At 34.2% G+C, this 21,693-nt stretch overlaps 1 protein-coding gene across 2 annotated transcripts in view; it reads right to left on the bottom strand.

The window, feature by feature from the left end:
* LOC137837291 (valine--tRNA ligase, chloroplastic/mitochondrial 2) overlaps nt 1-21,074 on the bottom strand; it is a 37,113-nt gene extending 16,039 nt beyond the window's left edge. The window contains exons 1-14 of one of the 2 annotated variants that reach the window (XM_068646254.1): nt 20,800-21,074; nt 20,548-20,638; nt 20,045-20,171; nt 19,574-19,657; nt 13,843-13,937; nt 11,662-11,753; nt 11,358-11,411; nt 8,621-8,673; nt 8,460-8,521; nt 6,932-7,007; nt 2,176-2,259; nt 1,718-1,866; nt 1,515-1,632; nt 1,297-1,413 (exon numbers count right to left, since the gene is read on the bottom strand). In XM_068646254.1, coding sequence (XP_068502355.1) covers nt 1,297-1,413; nt 1,515-1,632; nt 1,718-1,866; nt 2,176-2,259; nt 6,932-7,007; nt 8,460-8,521; nt 8,621-8,673; nt 11,358-11,411; nt 11,662-11,753; nt 13,843-13,937; nt 19,574-19,657; nt 20,045-20,171; nt 20,548-20,638; nt 20,800-20,935 — 1,338 coding nt within the window. In that variant the 5' untranslated portion in view covers nt 20,936-21,074. The remainder of the gene's footprint in view (nt 1-1,296; nt 1,414-1,514; nt 1,633-1,717; nt 1,867-2,175; nt 2,260-6,931; nt 7,008-8,459; nt 8,522-8,620; nt 8,674-11,357; nt 11,412-11,661; nt 11,754-13,842; nt 13,938-19,573; nt 19,658-20,044; nt 20,172-20,547; nt 20,639-20,799) is intronic. The other variant, XM_068646256.1, reaches the window with a different exon arrangement.
* Nucleotides 21,075-21,693: the final 619 nt, after the last annotated feature.

Genomic DNA, 21,693 nt, shown 5'->3' with positions numbered 1-21,693 from the left:
TAATCTCAATTGTAAACACATCTCAGAAATACAATCTATCCTAATTGATGTGGGATCTCCAACACAATACTCACCGAGGAATGAACATCTTAAACATGGGATTATATATTTATGGGTGGTTTAATAGAAACTGAATAGCAGTGAGACAATAGCACCAAAAAAATTGACTTAGGATAGCTATGAATGATTTTGATACCATTGTAGTAAGTAGTTCACGCTTAACTCAATCGTACAAAATTGGCTTTAACATGAGGATTGCACCACACTAATATATTATAACCTAACCTTATTCCTAGTAGATGTGGGATTCCGAACACACCTCTCACACCGAGGAATGAACATTTTGAGCATGAAAAAACCCAATATCAGAGATTGGTAGGAAAACTTATTTGTTTATCACACACAAGACTAGACATTGCTTACATAGTCAGTGTAGTAAGTCAGTTTATGCATGATCCTAGAAAAAGAGATATGCAAGCAATTCACAAAATTCTTCAGTTCTTGAAGTCAACCCCAAGAAAGGGGTTATTCTTAAGGATAAGAGTCATTTTTATACTGATGCAAACTATGCAGGTTATGTTATTGATAGAAAACCTACATCGTATTGTATGTTTCTTGGAGAAAATCTAGTGACTTGGAGAAGCAAAAATCAGGATAGAGTATCTTGTTCTAGTGCAGAAGCTTAGATACCATACTAGGAAGTGAGTTTATACCCAACTCATCCTCACAAAACCAACTTGTAAGGTGAAGTTTGTTGCCACTCATATACTATATATTGACCTTATCTCTAGTCAATGTGGGATTCAAACACAACCCTCCACGCCAGGGAATGGACATCTAATGCGTGGAACTAGATATTCGTGGGTGGTCGAACACTGGACCGAGAAGTAGCATGATATGCCCAACAAACCTTGCTAGGGTAGACTCTAATACCAACTTGAAAACTATAGAATTATTTTATTGATATTAATCACACCAATTACATTCTCATCATCTTTATTTCTCTATTGAGAATGCACTGAAATAAATATGAAGATTCTAAAAATATTGTTTCCTACTAAGGAGAGATATCGAGAATATTTTTTATCCTAATAGTTTGTTATTTACAATAGGAACATTTTTATTTATTCTCATATCTTATCTTCATTATAAAAGTATATCAAATCTCTCTTTATTGCATAGATTGTGTTTTCTAGATATTACTAAAACACTTGTATTATAAACAAAACACATGGTTTCAGCTCTATGTATCTCTCTTCTCTATAGTTTAACATCCAAAACAATGAATGAGCAAACCTTCTCAAATCTTTCTGGAACTATAATCAGTTCTCTCTTTTCAACTGCTTGAAGTGCTTTCTCAGCAAGAGGCTCCATACTCACAAACCACTGCTTACTAACAAGTGGCTCTATCACCTAATTCAACAATGAAAAAAGTTCCCAATTAGAAAACTTAAACAAGAAACAAATAAGAGAAAATACAATGCAAATTATCAACTAAGAGCATGCTTTCTTACTTCTCCACCGCGTTGAGATCTGGGAACTCGTAATGTGTGGGGTTCCTTTTTCACAGCTAATCCTGTCTCCTCAAGCTCTGCCCATAACTTTTTCCGACCCTCAAAACGATCAAGGCCACTAGTAGTATTATAAATATGATTTCCATGTTAGTCAAAACAACTTATGGTAAATAATAACTTCAAGATAATAGCTCTTGGAATACCTGTACAACCCAGTAACATCATTTAGTGTTCCATCCTTATTCATCACATTAAGAATAGGAAGACCAAGTTTTCGAGCAAGCAAATAGTCATCGTGGTCATGTCCTGGACTAATTTTCAACACTCCAGTTCCAAAATCTTTATCAACATGCTGAGACACAATATCAATCAATATAGATTAATAATGACATGGATTTTACATTAGTATTGTCCCTAAAATATTGTTGGTTGCAAAATCATTTATGGCAAAAAAAGCCATATTTAGAAATTATATGAAAAATATTAAAGTTGTAACAAGAAAATATTATTCACAAAATACAAGTTAGAATTGAAAAGTAGCTATTAGAACACAAACTGTTATCAGGTTGCGATTGTACTAGTTGTATTAGAACAAACAATAATGAAGCACTAAAAGAATAATTTAAAACTTCTTTGGTTGAACAAATTACAACTTTTATACCTTATTATCAATGATAGGAACATGCCGGCCAAATGTTTGAGGTACAATTGCCATCATACCAATATACTTGGAATATCGATCATCCTGCAATTTAGTGCAAACTACAAGATTTTAGGATTAGAAAGGACAAAATTATAAACATTACTTTTTATGCAAGTTGTACAAAGAAATTAGATTATAAGTTAGGGTATTGAATATACTTCTTTTTTCAACATATTAAAAATTAAAATCCCCTGGTTTCAATTAATCCATTAAATGGGGGAATTGGAATTTGATGTATCCTATTAGAATAACCACATGAAGTTCATGCATCACATTAATGCATTTAGTATTGATATGTATTAGTGTATAGAGTGATACTCTTTATAATTTTCTTCATTTATTAAGTTTTGGTTTGCATCTTGTTATTGTAAGAATATATGATCGATATTCATATGAATGAATCCTTGTGTATTTGAGCACAACCAAGGACCACATTATTATATAGATTGTACAATATATAACAAAGAGATGCACCTCGAACCATAAATTGAAAATACATTTAACACTCCCCCTCAAGCTGATGCATATAAATCATATAAACCAAGTTTGTTACAAATATAATCAATTTTAGGACCTTGCAATGATTTGGTGAAGACATCTACCAACTAATCATAGGGATTAACAAATTGAGTAGTAATGTCTCCATATATAATCTTTTCATGAATAAAGTGACAATTTATTTTAATAGGTTTAGTCTTCTCATGAACTATTTGAATGTTGTGTCTAATGTAGACCACAAAGTATGTATTTATACCAATTTACAGAATCAAATACAATAAATTCAAGCCTAATAATCAAGGATCAATGATCCTAATTTCCTAGAATCTATAACCGCTAATGACTATCAAATTTGTAACAGCTAATGACTAAAGACATTATAATAGAGACAATATGAAGGGCAACTTGATTATCACAAATGAGAGACATTTGCGTAACGTCTCCAAATCTCAATTCTATATGTTGTTTGAGCCAAATAAGTTCACAAGTGGCAGAAACCATAACTCTATATTCTGCTTCTACACTAAATCTTGCTACCACATTCAATGTTTTGCTTTTCCAAGATATTAAGTTGTTACCAATAAGACATAATATTCAAAAGTGGATCTAAGTATCCCACACCGCTACCGCAAGTATGGTTATTGTTCATACAATAAACCTTTTCTTGGATTCCTTTAATGTACTTAAGGATGTAAAATGAAAGCTTTCTAATAACCTACACATGGAGAATTCAGAATTTGACTTACCACACTGATTGCAAAAGAGATGTCAAGATGAGTGGCCAATGAGAAGACTCCCTCTCAGCAACAAATTCAGGAGGTTGCCCCATATAAATTTCCTTCGAAAAATCACCATGTAGGAAGGCATTGTTGAAATCTGTTAGATATTATTAGATATTATTAAATATTGTTAGATATTATATATATTGTTAGATAATTTTATTTATGTAAAGGGCTTAGCCCATATTTTTTTGTATGTTTTTATCTATACAAACATAACCCCTATGTGTACAATATACATAAGGGAATTTATCTTATTTTTCTTTTTCTTTATTTTTAATATGGTATCAGAGGATTCAATTTTTTTGTGAACCCATTGTTCATCAGTGTTTTCTAGCAGCCGCCCCACCACCTCCTCGTCGCAGCCGTCGCAAGAATCTTGTCGGAGCTGCCGTCGAAGACTTGATAGAGCCGCCGTTGGAGATGATTTTTCCGTCGCAATTGTCATCATTGCCACCAATTGATAGGCGACATGATCTGCCCTTGTCATCTATGGTTTCTTCCACTGCCACCACACAAACGTCTATTGTGGGTCCTTCTTCATATGATACATCAAGACAACATGCTATTTTCAATGAATTTCTCAAATGGTATGAGGATCATCAGATCTTTAGTTCTACTCCTTCTGTTGCACTCACATGTACATCTTTTGCTGGCCTCACTCACTCTACTTCTCTTGGCCCTTGTGTTTTAGACTCAAGTGTCATAGATCATATAATTGTTAATAAATATTTTTTCTCTTCCCTGTCTACTACGGGTATCACTTACCATGGATAATAGATCTAGGGTCTCATTGCATGGTCTTGGTACCATTAATTTTTTTCCTTCTTTAACTATTGATAATGTTCTTTATGTCCCTGGTCTCCATTTAGCTTATTATCCATTAGTCGTCTCACTCGTTCCCTTGATTGTATTATTTCTTTTACCAAAGATTCAGTTTATTTATAGGACCGAAGTTCAAGATGGATAAATGGCACCGAATGTGAGTCTCATGGTCTTTATCACCTACAGACTTCAGCACATGTTGGTACGATTATAGATTCTTCATCTCTCATTCATGCTCGGTTGGGTCATCCTAGTCTTGCCAAAATGTGGCAGCTAGTTCCAAGTTTGTCTAATTCATGAAGTTTAACGTGTGAGTCGTGTCAGTTAGGAAAACACATTCGTGGTTCTTTTCCTAGTAGTGTCTCACAATGTGTTCCATTCCCCTTTTCCTTAGTTCACTCTAACATTTGGGGACCAAGTCATATTAAGTCTAATACAGGATTTCAGTATTGTCACTTTTATTAATGATTATTCAAGATGCACTTGGGTGATTTTAATGAAAAATCATTGAGTTGTTTTCTATATTTCAAAACTTTTACAATGAAATTAAAAATCAATTTGAAATTTCTATTCGAATTTTGCATAGTGATAATGGACGTAAGTACCTTTCTCATTCTTTTAAAAAATTTATGGTTTCTCATGATATTCTTTATCAAACTTCATGTGCTTATACACCTCAACAAAATGGGGTGGCTGAGCGCAAGAATAGACATCTTGTTGAAACAACTTATACTCTTTTAATCCATGGTGAGGTTCCTCAGGGCATTTGGGGTGAGGTTGTTCTTAGTGCACGTTATCTCATTAACTACATGTAATCTTCAATATTAGATAACAAAATTCCCCATTCCATTTTATTTTCTCATAACCCTCTCCACCCCTTACCTCCCAAAGTTTTTGGATCCACGTGCTTTGTTCATAATTTTAGTCCTAGCCATGATAAATTATCTTCTAGGTCAAACTTTTTAGGGATCACTCAATCACAAAGAGGATATAAATGTTTCTCACCTTTTCTTAACCGTTATTTTATTTCAGCAAATGTCACTTACAGTGACTCTTCCCTTTACTTTATGTCTTCTTCTTCTCCTTTGTATCTCCACCTAATCAAGTTAATATTCATGTTGTTTGAGATCCTCTTGTTGTGCCCAGTGCACTTAAAGATTCACCACCTTCACCAACTCTTCAGGTGTACAGTCGTCGTCAGACTTCCCATCATCAACTAGATGACTCTTATAGTGCCAAAACCACCACCCCCCACTCCCTCCTACTCTGACAGTTGAACCTAATTTTCCCATTGTCATTCATAAAGGTTTACGTACATTATACTAATTTGAGTAACCATAAACTGTCTCAACCTTTTATACTTGTCTTTCGTCTATTTCTTTTGTATCCATTCCAAAATCTGTAGGTGATGCTTTAGCCCATTCTGGTTGCCATCAAGTTTTGCTTGATGAAATGAGTGCAATTCAGAATAATGGAACTTGGGAACTCATTCCTCTACCTTCTCAGAAATTTGTTGTTGGTTGCAGGTGGATTTTTGCTATCAAAGTTGGGAGGGTGAGAAACATTTATACCCTTTTTGAGACCTAGGGTAGTCTAAAAAGACACACATTTGAGACTAAGCTGACAGCTAATCAAGTCTAGGACTAAGGTTGTGAACAAAATGGGTAGATCCAAAGACTAGAGTAGTTAAGGGGTGGAGAGATTGATGAGAGAATAAAATAGAGGGAGGAATTTCATTGTTGAGGACCTAAGAAGAGATGCGATAGATGAGATAGCTTAAGGTGAGAACAATATCGCCCAAAAATTGTTGAGCAACATGATCATGAAGTAAAAGAGTTTGAGTTGTTTCAATAAGGTGTCAATTCTTACCCTCTGCCACCTCATTTTGTTGAGGGATATATGCACAAGAAATCAGATGAAGAATCCCATGGGAAGACATGAAAATCTAAAAGGAATGGGAAGGGTACTCATGAGCTTTATCAATACAGAAAGTATGAATATAAACATAAAATTGATTTTGATTTCATTATAAAAGGATTGAAAATATGAAAAACAACTCAAAACAACTTTTCTTCAAGAACAACCAAGTACATAGAGAATAATCATCAATGAAAGCTACAAAATGTTGAAATCCTAAGTAGATCTAACACAACTCGGTCCTCAAATCTCTAAGTGAACTAAAGCAAAAGGAGACAACTCATTTGGGGATACTCTGAGGAAACAAACTACAACTAGGTTTTCCTAATTCACATGATTTCGAGGACAAAGTAGACAAATTAGACAAAAGTGGTATAAGGTCTCGAAAGTTGTTAAGGCTAGGATGACCCAATTTGTATGGATGAGAGAAGGTGACTCTACCACTCAGTCACCTTGAGCTAATGTCACAAGTAGATAAAGGCAGTTAAAATCTGCTGAGACCTTACTCTCTCAAGCACCCGTTCTCATGAACAATTAACAAGCTGAGACGGTTAAAAATAATTCCAATTTAAAGTTCTATTTCTCATAGAGGGAAAGGAAATATGAATGGTCAATTTTGTTCCACCAATGACACAACATAATTTACTGCTCATGCTTAACTAGACTCAACCCTTCCAGCAAGAAATCTATCCTACCTCCGGATGAACTGCTAGTGCCACATCACCAAATAAAGTCTCTGGTCGTGTTGTAGCCACAGTCAAGAAGTCACTCCTACAAAACAAGTAATCTCTAAACCATCAATGCTAACAGTAATTGAAAATCCAAAAAGGTGCATCCATAGAGTATGAAAATAAAAGAAAATGGAAAGATGATGATACCAGCTTTCTGTAGTCACTAAAATAGACATTGAAGATTAAATATTTCTAATTCATATGTTCTGGTGTGATGATCAATAAACATTTCAAACACAAGCAGACATAAGTAAGACTAAGGCATATTTCTATGTCAATAATCTGAATTTTCAAGCAAACAAAGAAATAAGACAATGGCTAATGGTGATAGGGAACTGTTCTCAATGATTCCATTAAGGTCTATACTCTAGGGCCCAAGATCTATGGCCCACTTTAGAAGTTGTGCATCCATGGATTAGAGGAGAATTAGTTATGGAGAAGGAAAGAGAATACTGGATGTTATAGAGCTGGTGGAGTATAATGTAGGGATATGGGGTAATTAATCCATTAATTGGAGTCTATTACAGCAGCATACTTTCAGGTATACTATTATCCAGCATGCACCTTACGTCATTGTATCTTTTTCTTTTCAGTACATGCAACTAAACAAATATAGTTTCAGCTGGACAGATAGTGACATCTCTGTACAACGTAATTTTCACTTCCCAGAATAAATAGAAAGCATTGTTTATTGTTTTTCTATCAAATCCCTTTGCTAGAGTTCAATTTGTTTTCCCTTTCTTTCTCCTCCAACGCCTATCAGCACCAACAATGACTACTGTGCCCAAAGGCAGATCCTGTGGATTAATGGGTTTTCAGGACTATCAAAAGGATTTTATGACAAGCAAAAGCGAAAGAGAGAAAAGGAATGAATGCATTTAAATCTTGGGAGATAGATGACCAAAAATAAGACCTCAAAATCTGTAGAGACAATAGACAGAGAACATAAGCCAATGGAATAACGAGAACAGAAAAAAGGAAAAAAAAATTAGTAAAGAGACAAAAACACAGAAAATATAGATTTATGAGAATAAGAGAGCAATGAGAACAAGATTGCAGGAGAAAAAAATGAGAATAAGAACGAGAACCAGAGAAGTAAAAAATAACTTATGATGTAAGAGAGCAAACAAGAGAAACATGATAGTTAAGAACTTTGACAGGGTTTTCTACAAACTCCAACCCATTTTTTTACTGAAAACTACCTCCAAAAATGCCCCTCTAATGTTAAAAAATTGGAACCTCTAATGTTATTTGGGACACCATAAAAACCTTACATTTGAATAAAAACCCTAAATATTGGAAGCACGCTATTGACAACTCTGACATTTGAATAAAAACCTTATGAAAACATGAACTTGCGTTTATAAAATATAATATATATATATATATATATATTATATTATATATATATATATATTATATTATATATATATATTATATTATATATATATATATAAACTTTAAATAATTTATCGGAGCATCCACAACGTACCTTCCGGCAACCCGGTACTTGATATAATACAGAAATCCAGACTCTTCAGAATATTCAACTTCCTAACCATAAAAGCAAAGGTTCAATCTGAGAATTCAAGAACCAATTAAGTAGTAAATATTAACAACAGGACAATACAATCTAAAAGAAAAGTTGCTTACCAAGTCAGAAACAGCAGTTTGTAGAGTAGGTGACCAGTTTACCATATATGAACCTGAAGCAAACAGAAACTTAAAATATCTGTATCATACAACTCTAGCTAAAATTTAAAGTGCGAATAGAACCTGCCGAATTGAAAATCACTTCAAAAACCAAGTTAACATCATTACGAGAAAATAAAGTCAAGCTTCTTTGAGAATAGAAAGAAGTTTAACATTCAGGGAGTTGATACAAAAAATACTGAACTTTTAGCACAGTTATAGATTTACAGAACCCTTTTATCATATCCAATGGAGCATGTTATATGTTATGCCTAAAAAAACCCTCTTGTAAATAGCAGATTGTTAGGATAAAATATATTCTCAATATCTCCAAAATAATTAGGAAAAAAATCTCTTCAGAATCTTCTTATCCATTTCAACATATTTTGATTTCCTTTTTCAAATGTTTTGATTATAATAAATAGAGGAAGTTTAACATTGAAGGAGTGGATACAAAAAAAAAAACTGGACTTTTAGCATAGTTATAGACTTACAGCACCCTCTTTGTTAGCACGTCTACCCACTGATCAAGAGCAGGAACATGATAAATATAGAGTTGGTTGGCCAGAACCTTCTCTCGAAAAAAGAAAAAAAAAAAAGCATTAATCTCCATGTATTTAGTACGATTATGAAAAACTGGATTGTGAGCAATGGATACAGCAATATGATTGTCACATAAAAGGACTGAGTGGTGTAGGAAATTTGCAGTTCTGTGAGCAGAGTATAAATTCATGATAGTTCAGTAGATGTTTGAGCCAAACTTCTATATTCTGCCTCAGTACTGGAACAAGCAATAACTTCTTGTTTTCGAGACCACCAAGATATTAAATTAGGACCAAGAAAAAATGGCTGCTCCTGGAGTAGAACGTCTATCATCAGCATCTGATGTCCAATCACCATCACAAAAAGCTTTTAACGATAACGAATGATCAAGATATGCATGTTGAAAATGCAATCCATGAGACAAAGTTCCTTTAAGGTACTGTAATATGCATTTCACCACCACCCAGTGAGAATCAAAAGGTTTAGCCATGAATTGACAAACTTTGTTCACAGCAAAACTTATTTCTGGTCTAGTTAGCATGGCATACTGCAAAGCACCCACCACTGAGCGATACAAAGTTGGATCAGATAACAAATCATCATGGATTTCTACTCTGCTCACAGAACTGAAGATTTCCTACGGTACTCCAGTCCTTTAATGTGACAATCAAAGTGTTGTAGCCATTGCTCACAATCTAGTCTTTCATAATCGTACTAAACACATGAAGATTTAGGTTTTTTTTTTGGTGCGAGAGGATGTTCTAGCCAAGCAGCTCTGTATCTATCATATTCCTTCTTTATTAGTGGGTAGACGTTCTAACAAAGTCGCTATCTTCAGCTGGATTTACGTTTCTTTGAAACAAACTAAATGTGAAGAATTGTTCATCTGAAAAATCTTCTACTTGAGTTTGAGGGGGGATGTTAGTAAGAATTGTTAGTGTACAGCTATCCAACTGTTTGTTTATTTTTTAGTGTACAGCTGTCCAACTGTTTGTTTGTATGTTAGTGTGTTTGCTTGTATGTTAGTGTACAGGTGTCTAACTGTTTACTAGTATGTTAATGTACAGTTGTCCATAGTAATATTCATATTAGCTAACAGTAGGTGCTAGGCGGTAACACGCAACTACTGAACGGTGCAAACACTATAAATACTTGTAATATTCATTTAACTGAGTTGTTCAACTAATAAAATTTCTCTCATTCAACTTCTCTAAGAATAACCAACATCACTCACTTAAATTTGTGGAAAAGATAAGTTTTGAGTATATAAAATAATGGTTGGGAATGTCTTGTGTGAATACAAAATTGGAAATAGCGGATATATGTTTAAAAAAACAGTGCAATTTCTCATCCAAGTCACACAACCCAACCGCAAATCAGGGTAAACCTGCTCCAACCCCCAGAATTCAATGCTAGGTGCAAACAGGACTATAAATGACAAGAAACTCATAGGATCATATGATCATATAAGTATTATTGCAATTTTGACAACAATGCTTCCAAGATTTGACAAGTTCAAAACATTCTAGAACACTAAGTGTTTAACTCAACTTTTGAGTTTTTCTTTAAAAGGGAGAAGCTGAATCAAACACATTCTCTAAGTAACTCTCAAAAAATAAGTTGCACAAATTTTATAAAAGGAACCTTTTAAAAGAAGCTGGTTAATTGAGATTGTAGAAAACAATTTACCATGTAGTTCAAATTTTGGAAGTATTTATATTCAATTATGGAAGTGCGTAGAATTTTCTCATCAAATTATTTAAAAGGAAACATGACTTAATTCTAAAAACCTAAGTTAACATTAATTTGGTTCAAAGAAGTTAACATGACAATAATTTAGCCAATTATTAAAAAATATCAATTGGCTTCCATAAACATTGAAGGTTGATGGCTCCTAATATACCTTAGAAGGGAAGGAGGACAGGTAAATACGAAAGGGCTAGATCATTCTACATGATATTGACACTCACCATTCAAATCCCACAATTCAATCAACTGAGCCTACTCAAGGAAACACTTTATTAATAAGTGACATTTACTCCTTCAATCTCACCCCAACACAAGCAACTATTTCTTATAAATAAGCTAAATCAAACAAACACCAAAACAAAAGTGTAAATGAAAGATATACTATATTGTAACTTCATTTTTATACCTTGATAAATCAAACCTTTCTCATGAAGTCTAACAAATGCCTCAACTACAGCTTCTGCATAAATTATAAGCCAAGGTATCAGTATATATTACGGCATGAATAAACAAATGCTAACAATACAAGTTGGATTTATACTGATGAGAAAAATCAGGTAAATTTAACTAACATTGGAAGAATACCACTAAATAAAAAGTTATCAAAATTCAAATTTGGACCAACTATCTATAATTGTATGTTAAGAGAGCATAATTTTTCCAATATGTGCTTCTTAGTGAGAGTTCTAACGAGTAGAAAATTGTCTTACGACTTAGCTGCTCATCAAGAGTAAAGTGCTCTCTAGACCAATCACAAGAAGCACCAAGTCTCTTGATCTGGTTTGCGATAGTTCCACCATATCTGAATGAAAAAAGCAAATATTATGAGATTGAGAAGGATGGAGAGAGAGAATAAAAATATATCAATAAATAATATTTGACTGATAGTAAGTTAATCATAGGCAATATCTATTTCTACAAAATGCAGAACCTTCATGGTACAACCAACTCTATAGTGATCCAATTTCATCCATAGGGACTTTAGTTGATTGGCATACTCTATAATTGATTTACTTCCCTGTTTGGCAACCACAATTTTCACCTTTACATCATAAATTTGGGTAGCATTCTTGGCCTTAGAATAGTTTTGTTCTACTACCTCCCAAATTTCTTATGTTGAACTAAGGAACATCTAGGTATCACTGATTTTTGGAACCATTGAATTCCACAACCACACCATGATCATGGAATCTTCTTCATCCCAACATTTGAACTTGACATCCTTTTCATTATGTACATTATCAATCAAGTGACTGATCTTACCTTATCCTTTTAGGATAGTCTTAATGAGTTTAGGCCATTTAAGATAATTTTGTCCATTTAATCTGTAAGCAAAATGGACATTCTACAATTCTCTCAGTTTGGAATTTGTCCCCAGTTTCCATTCCAAAATTCACAAACTTAGCTATACAAGAAGATTATGTAGCAATAAATTTTTCTAGCAACCTATGCTGAAAGCAAGAAGCAAACATGTACTTGACCGAGCCCCTCCAAGACTAATACAAGTTTTTTATTTTTGAAAATTATTTTCTTAAAAATTGGATTTAGGACCTAACTCAACCGTACAAAATCAGCTTGAAAGATGAGGTTTACACCCCCTACCTATGTAATCTATTTTAGTCATATCACTAGTTGATGTAGGACTAACCTACCACCTGAGGTTTCAATTAGGCAACCTCCAAAGAGATTGCAACTAACGCAAACTAGGAGTGACAGCAATTAAGATGACTTTCCAACACTTCCGCTCACATTTAGGACTTGCAACATGGAATGTAACAAATGCAGATGGTCCAAAAATGGAACTAAGATAGACTAACACCATCTTAAAAAGTTAGATTGAGTTCAACCCAACCATACAAAACTGGTAAGTAAAATGAAGTTTGCATCCTATTTATATGCTTTTTTTTAGTCACGGTCACTAGTTAATATGAAACTAAACCACCAGCCTTGAGGTTGCAATGAAGGAAACTCCTAAAAAATCTACAACTCAAGCAAGGTAGTGGTAACCACAATTGAGGCAACTTTCCAACATATTTCATTGATAATATTTCAATCAAGTTTGCCCTTTAAAAAGGCTAAATACTAACCTAACACAATTACCCAAATTTATAAAATAAATAAAGAGATTCCTAATTAATCATAAGAATTTATCCTAATTGATAAAATAAAGAATTAATTGCACCTTTTACCACCAAAGTTTAAAATAAAGACAACTTCTAATTAACCATATTTACAAAATGTCCTAAATCTCGTCCTCACATGGAAAAACAATAACAATCACAACAATTTTGTGGCAGTTTTTCCTTCAAACTTCTACAAATAAGGCACATCACAATTTAAAAAAAAAAATTGGAGATTAAAATACAAACAAAAAATCTTTGGAGGAAAAATTCTCAAAATTGTGGAACTTTGGGGGGGTACAATTAAGCCTAAAATAAGGACCATATCCAAAAACTCTCTTAATAAAATAAGGATCTACAGTCAAGATTTTGATATCAAGATCTTATTAAGATAGGAAAAGATAAACAAGAGAAACTGAAATAAATGAAGAGATGTGATTATCCCAATAAGTGATCTGCATAACATTCCAGTAAGACTATATTATTACGGAAGTTGAAATAGGGTATTAGGGAAAATTATAGTTTAGACATTAAATATAGAAAAATGGCAATCAAAATATTTTTTTTAGATCAGATTCTTATCTCTTAACATTTATCCTTTTTTTACATTGTTCATACACCAAAGATTTTACAATATTCCAGATTCTCATCTCTTGTGATGGGAAATGATGAGATTTTGTCCCTTCTTTTGATATGGGCAATTTATTGGCTGACTGCTCAAAATCAAAAAATGCAGGTGGAAGAAAAACAAGCAAGGATATGAAGATATACTTCTCTTTCCACTGCCAAACCCTTTTTGTGAATTCATCTCTATTCATTTCAGTCCTTTTTATTCCTTCGGAAGCAAGCATTCTTTCAACAACCAACTGGGAGAAAGAAAACAAAATTGAGTGGGAAACTAAGATATTCAACTGAATGATATAAGAAAACAACCATGGGGAATAAAATTCTGTCTGACAATATAAAACTGTGTAGTAAGAGACTTCTATATAAAACTGTGTAGTAAGAGACTGCAAAGCAATTGAATCTTGAATGAAATAATTGTCAAGGTGGACCTTTGAAAGAATAGAAGGCATTTAAAAAATTCAAAAAAAAGAGCTGAAGAAGAAATTCATATAGACAAAGATATCCTACAATAAATATGGCCATAAAATTCACAATAATCCAACAATAGCCAAAATAAATAATTGTTAACATTACACATTTTCTAGGTTTCTTTTCTTCAATAAAAACATTGATAATAAGAGCATAAAAGAAGCAAAAGGAATCCAATAAAAAAAAAACCCAAGCGGATACACTAGAGAACTTATCAAACTATCATTGTTTTGCATAATCAGGAGAATTATGTTATAATTAAGTGCATATTCCATTTTATATTTATTAGGACAGATTTGTTAGTGATTTTATTTTATTTTATTTGTACAGCTTTCAACATCCATTATTTCTGGCTTTCATTACCTATTATTTCTTTCCTTAATTAGGTTGTAAAACAGTTTATAAATAGAGACTGTAATCACATTTGTAAGATATCTTAGAAATATATTTCATCTATTTCTTTCCACTTGGTATCAGAGCTCCTGATCTGGGTCTGGGAGACTCTACTTCTGCAATTTTTTTTTAGCGGCCTTCATTGTTGTAATCATTGTCCTTGGCAGCCTTCATTACTGTAATCATTTTCCTTGGCAGCCTTCATTGCTGCAATTTTTTTTTTTTTTGGACAGTCTTCATTGCTGCAACTTTCTATTTTCCTTATCTTTTCTCCATTGACCACCACCACCACCTTGCACCATTGACCGTTATTGCCACCACCATTGACCGCCGCCGACCACCACCACCGTCGTTGCTCGCTATAAACTGCACCGCTCGCCGGACCTGCCACTGCTCGCCGAAAACTGCCGCCGGCTGCCGGAAACCGCCACTGGAAAAAATTTTCGGCGGATTTTTTTTTTTGTGAACAGGATCAAATTTTGCCAATCTGAAAAACTCAGTTGGTTTTGAGCTCTCACGGACGCCCTTAGTAAGCCATCTAGCTATTGTTCCTTTACTATGAGTGGTAAGAGTTCTAGTGTTTTATCCTTTAATGCTTCTAGTACTGAAAAAATCTAGATTATAGATTCTGGTGCTACTGATCATATGACACCTCATTCCTCTTCTTTTTCATCCTACACTCCGGCAACCCATATATTACTGTTGCTAATGGTTCCACTACCCTCATTAATGGTCGTGGGTAACATAACATTCACCTTCAACCTTCATTTCCTTTAAAAAATGTGCTTCATGTTCCCAAACTATCCAATAACCTCTTGTCTATTCAAAAGATTACCCAAGATTTAAATTGTGCAGTGGTATTTTTCCCTTCCCATTGTGTTTTTCAGGATCTTGCCACGGGGAAGACTATTGGAATTGCTAAAGAGCAGGGCGAGTTATATTATTTACAGCATGAAGAAAGTAAAAAGTGTGCTAGACTACAGGCACACACTTCTAATCTTCAACAAGGTTGTGAATCTTGGTCATCCTCTCAGATATGGCTTCAACAGAGACGTCTTGGTCATCCTCCATTTAGTACCCTAAAGTCCTTATTTCCTGTTTTATTTACAAAAGTGTCTGCTGAGTCATTTCATTGTGATGTTTGTCAGTTTGCTAAACACCATCGGACAACTTTTCCTCCCAATGGTAATAAAAGTTCTAAACCTTTTGATCTTATTCATTCAGATGTATGGGGACCTTCACCTATTCCTAATATCTCGGGTTCAAAGGGTTTGTTTCATTTATTGATGATTGTACTCGGGTTACTTGGATATTCCTCATGAAAGATAAGTCTGAAGTTTTTCACTTATTTGTAAAGTTTTACAGAATGATTCAAACACAATTTGAAAGTCCAATTAAGAGATTGCGTTCTGATAATGGAAGAGAATATGTGAACCAAAACCTTTCCAAGTTCCTTCAGGAAAATGGAGTTGTTCATGAATTAACCTGTGTGAACACTCCTCAACAAAATGGGGTTGCTGAAAGGAAAAATCGTCATCTCCTTGAGGTTACTCGAGCTTTACTTTTCCAAACATCTGTTCCTAGATCTTACTAGGGGGAAGCAGTCCTGACTGCCGCTTATTTGATTAATAGATTACCCTCTCGGGTTCTAGAGGGTGTTACTCCTATTCAGGTTATGACCACATTCTATCCTTCTATTCCCATGTTTAATAGTCTTCAGAATCGTATCTTTGGTTGTCCTACTTTTGTCCATGTTCATAGTCCTTATCGGGGTAAGTTAGATCCTCGCGCTATCAAATGTGTCGTCATCGGTTATGCCCCCAACAAAAAGGGGTACAAATGTTATCATCCTCAAAGTCGTAAAGTTTATATTTCCAAAGATGTCACCTTCCATGAAACAGAGTCTTTCTTTCCCAGTTCTCAGCTTAGGGGGGAGAGTATTCAAGAAGTTGAGGACCTTTAGTTGCCACCTTTTCCTTTGTTGCAGGATTTCGTTCTTAAGGAGAATGACAAAGACCCTATGCCAACATCATTACCAGAGAAGAATAATGAGGACAAATACTTTGGGAAACAATATCAACGAAGGCAACAAGAACCCGTCCTGATAGAACAACAACTTCAATTGTCCGAACCGGAGGTAAGAACTCATACCTATGAGACTTTTGAGGACACATTAAATGAAACTAACCTAGATGATTTACCTATTGCCTTGAGAAAAGAAAAAAGATCTTGTGTCAAATATCCTATATCCCAATTTGTATCTACAGAAAAACATTCTATGCAGCACCAGAGTTTTCTTTCAGCTATTGATTCTATCAAAATCCTTACATCGGTACAAGAAGCCTTAAAAGATGAGAACTGGATTCGAGCCATGAATGAAGAAATGAGCGCATTAGAAAGGAATGAGACTTGGGAGATTGTAGAGAGACCAAAAGATAAGAAAGCAGTGGGTTGTAGGTGGATATACACAGTTCAGTATAAGTCTGATGGCACACTGGATCGGTATAAAGCAAGGTTGGTTGCAAAAGGGTACACTCAAACCTATGGGATCGATTATGAGGAGACTTTTGCTCCAGTGGCAAAAATGAATACAATCAGGATTATTCTCTCCCTGGCAGCACACTTTGGTTGGGCAATGCATCAATTTGATGTTAAAAATGCCTTCTTGCATGGAAGCTTGGAGGAAGAAGTATACATGGAGATTCCACCTGGTTATGGTGTTGTTAATGAAGGGAATAAGGCGTGCAGACTTAAGAAGGTCCTATATGGTCTTAAACAATTACCTCGTGCTTGGTTTGGAAGGTTTACTCAAGCTATGGTATCTTTGGGGTACCGACAAAGCCAAGGTGATCATACTCTGTTTATAAAACATTCTCATTATGGTAAACTCACTCTACTTTTGGTCTATGTAGATGATATGATTATTACAGGTGATGATGAGATTGAAAAACAAAATTTGAGGGAGAGACTATTTGCTCAATTTGAAATGAAAGATCTTGGGAAGTTGAAGTACTTCCTTGGGATAGAGGTTGCTTACTCGAGACAGGGCATCTTTATTTCTCAAAGGAAATACATCCTTGATCTTCTCAAACGGACTGGTAAGTTGGGTTGTAAGCCCACTGGAGTGCCAATAGAGCAAAATCATAGGATTAGGAATGATGAGGAAAACCCAAAAGTGGAGAAGACACAATATCAAAGACTTGTGGGAAAACTCATTTATCTATCACACACTAGGCCAGACATAGCCTATGCAGTTAGTGTGGTTAGCCAATTTATGCATGATCCAAGAGAAAGACACTTGCAGGCTGTAGATAAAATTATTCAGTACTTAAAAGCCTCTCCAGGAAAAGGATTGCTATTCAAAAAAGGGGAAAACTTATCCATGAAAGTATATACTGATGCTGACTATGCAGGATCGATTGTTGATAGGAGATCCACCACAGGCTACTGCATGTTCTTGGGTGGAAATCTGGTGACATGGAGGAGCAAGAAGCAAAATGTAGTTGCAAGATCAAGTGCAGAGGGAGAATTTAGAGCCATGGCTCAAGGGGTGTGTGAACTCTTATGGATGAAGATCATACTTGATGACCTAAAAATAAAATATGAAGCTCCTATGGGCTTGGCGTGTGATAATAAGTCCGCTATCAGTATTGCACACAATTCGGTTCAACATGATCGAACAAAGCACGTAGAGATAGATCAACAGTTTATTAAAGAGAAGTTGGATGATGGTCTTATAGCCACTGAGTACATCCCTTCAAGACTCCAATTGGCAGATATGTTTACTAAGGGACTTCCCACAAAACAATTCGAAGATCTTACTTGCAAGTTGGGAATGATATATACATTTACCAACTTAAGGGGAGTGTTGCATAATCAATAGAATTATGTTATAATTAAGTGCAAATTCCATTTTATATTTATTAGGACAGATTTGTTAGTGATTTTATTTTATTTTATTTGTACAGCTTTAAACACCCATTATTTCTGGCTTTCATTACCTATTATTTCTTTTCTTAATTAAGTTGTAAAACAGTCTATAAATAGAGACTGTAATCACATTTGTAAGATATCTCAGAAATATATTTCATTTATCTCTTTCCACTATTGTCATGTACATTCTTTAGAAGGCTCATTAAAATATTAACTCAGAATAAACAGAACAGTATTAATTTTCCTTAATAATTGTAGCAAAAGTGCAGCACCCTTACTGACTCTTGGGTGCTGCAGTTCAGTTAGACAGTTATCACCTTAAAATTGTTCAATTAGTTGCTTTTCTGTTCAGTTAGTTACACAGCTGTCACTGTGATAGCATCCCCAACTCTATATAGTGTCTTCTTTAACTGTTTTGTAAATATGTGAATTCATTTGATTAATAACAGTAGTTTTTTTCAACTCTCTTCCTACAAAATCTTGTCTTCCATTTTCCTACCCAAAGTTGTACAATTTAAGAAGGGGCCCATTATTTCCATTTAAACACTCGGCCTTTACAATTTACAAATAATTCACAACTGCAACAAGTCGTCAGTAGAACACATCCAAACTACATGGAAAACTAACTATCTGCCGCAAATTCCCTAAATCAACTCCGAAGTCTATCGTCGTCAGTAGAACACATCCAAATTACATGGAAAACTAACTATCTGCCGCAAATTCCCTAAATCAACTCCAAAGTCTATCGAAAATAATGGACAAAGTCAAGCCTAGAAAGAAAAAACGTGAAGTCGTCAGTAGAACACATCCAAACTACATGGAAAACTAACTATCTGCCGCAAATTCCCTAAATCAACTCCGAAGTCTATCGTCGTCAGTAGAACACATCCAAACTACATGGAAAACTAACTATCTGCCGCAAATTCCCTAAATCAACTCCGAAGTCTATCGAAAAATAATGGACAGAGTCAAGCCTAGAAAGAAAAAACGTGTTACATCTTATGAGGTACTGCTGTATACACACAGAGAGAAAAAAGACAAGTATAAGGAATAACAAAAATCAGCATAACAATTAACAAACCTGAGTTGCAATTCCAGCATGATCAGTCCCCGGAAGCCAAAGCGTTGGCTTTCCCTTCATGCGGTTGTACCTAATCATAATATCCTGCATGGATATATGGATAAGCATGATAAGAAAAACATACATATATTACACATGCAAAAAATTCAGAGCATCCACAACTTGGTCTCACTTAGCCAACTAAGACAAGAGAGAAACATAAAAAGGGAAGAAATAACAGTTTCATTTTTTTCCAATTTGATATTAAACACCCTATGCGCACAAATAACAAGAAACCAACCAAAAAAGTACACGGCTTAAAAATGTTGAATGAATTGAATCGGAAATTCATTGTTATAATTACCTTACTACTTAGAAAAAAGATGGAACCTTAAGTACCAACATACAGAAAATACGCTTAACTGCATTACTGTTTGTCATAGTGTACATAAATAACATGCATGGACTAGAAATAAAATAAAAAATTGAAACCTCAAGTGTCACAAACATGGCATGACCCATGTGCAGAGAACCAGTAACATTAGGCGGCGGCATCGGTATCACAAAAGGATCACTTCCCCTGTCAAAGTTCGGCTTAAAATACCCTTGAGACTCCCACCTAGTATCCAATAATCACAATCAAAACATAGCTAAAAATAAAAACATTCAAAATTAAGACATGTTGTAGTGCACTTTGACATTCAACCACAGACCAAATAAACTAGAAAAAACACACATCCTTCAAAGTTTAAACCCTTACAACTTAAAACCAACATAAAAAAACGGAAACCAATAATGAAATTACCAAGACTCGAAAATGCACCAAAACAGCCAGAACCAAATTTTGTATCAATACAAAACAGCAAGGGATAAGAATTAAACAACTTCAAAGAACAAACTTATATCTGGCAAAGTTCTTCCGCGGCAGAAATAACATCTAAACAACTTTTTGTTGTGCCAAAATAACATATCACTAATTTCAAAAGCACACATACCAATTGTATATGCGTTCCTCCGCAGCAAAGTCGAAGGATTTGGCAATCTCGGGAGATCTAAAGACACCATTTTCTCGGTCTGAGGCGACAACTGAAACACAACACAGAAACGAATTTCACTGTGCTAAACCCAACTACGTTAAACCAATACCTCTTCGTTGTAATGCAAGAAAAAAAAAAGTGTAATACAGAAAGTTAGAACGGAAGAGATAATGCAGTTGGAAAGAGGAAAGGGAATTAGGCAAAGAGAACCTGAAAGATTACGGCGAGTGCGAGAGAGAGGAATGCGAGGAGCACGAGGGAAGAAGAAGAGAGAGGAGAAGGGGCAGAAGAAACGAGAAGAAGAACAAGAGTAATAAGAAGCTGATAGAGAGAGCATCGTCGACATGGCTCACGGCCTCACTTCACAGCACCAACAGAACAACCATTCAGCTAAGCAGCAGAAATGGATGTGATGAGGAGGGGAAACGCCGCACCTTCCACGTTAAAATGGATAATGATATATTCACAAATCTAATTTTTTATACAATCACATTACATTTTCTAATATTTTTATTTTAAATATTTTTATATTATTTAATTATAAATTTATTTTTTATTATATATATTTATTTTTAAACTTATTATATCATTGTATAAAAATGGTTAAACTGTCATTTTTCATAAATAAATTAACAAATATCTTACGTTTTGCTAAAGTTTTTTTATTCAATTCTCATAGGCTTTAATAAAATTCAGAAAAAGGAAATTCCGCGCTAATTTAAAATGATAGTTTTTTGTTTTTTTTTTATTATTGAAAGTATCTTTATCTATTAATAGTAGTGAATGGGTCTTCTTAATAGTCTTTTATTTTGTTTTGTTAAAGTTTTTGTTTCAATAATTCTCTTAGTTATGAACTATCTAACATTTGAGTCATGATATAAAAATAAACATAAAGATTGAGTTTCTGGTGATGATAGTAGGTTCAAGTCTTTCTTTACATGGATCACCTTTTATTGAGTTCGAAGAAATGTAATTTATAGAATAAAAATAAAGTGTAATATGTATATGTCTTAAATAATAATGAAATACTAACCTCAAACTAATAATAAAAAAATAAAGTGTATATATATTATCATAATTTATATATATAGAGAAAATTATATA

This window comes from Phaseolus vulgaris, chromosome 4 (assembly GCF_000499845.2).
Source record: "Phaseolus vulgaris cultivar G19833 chromosome 4, P. vulgaris v2.0, whole genome shotgun sequence".
NCBI lineage: Eukaryota > Viridiplantae > Streptophyta > Magnoliopsida > Fabales > Fabaceae > Phaseolus > Phaseolus vulgaris.
Note: the sequence above shows the minus strand (reverse complement) of the source record. Positions and strands in the feature narration are given on the sequence as shown.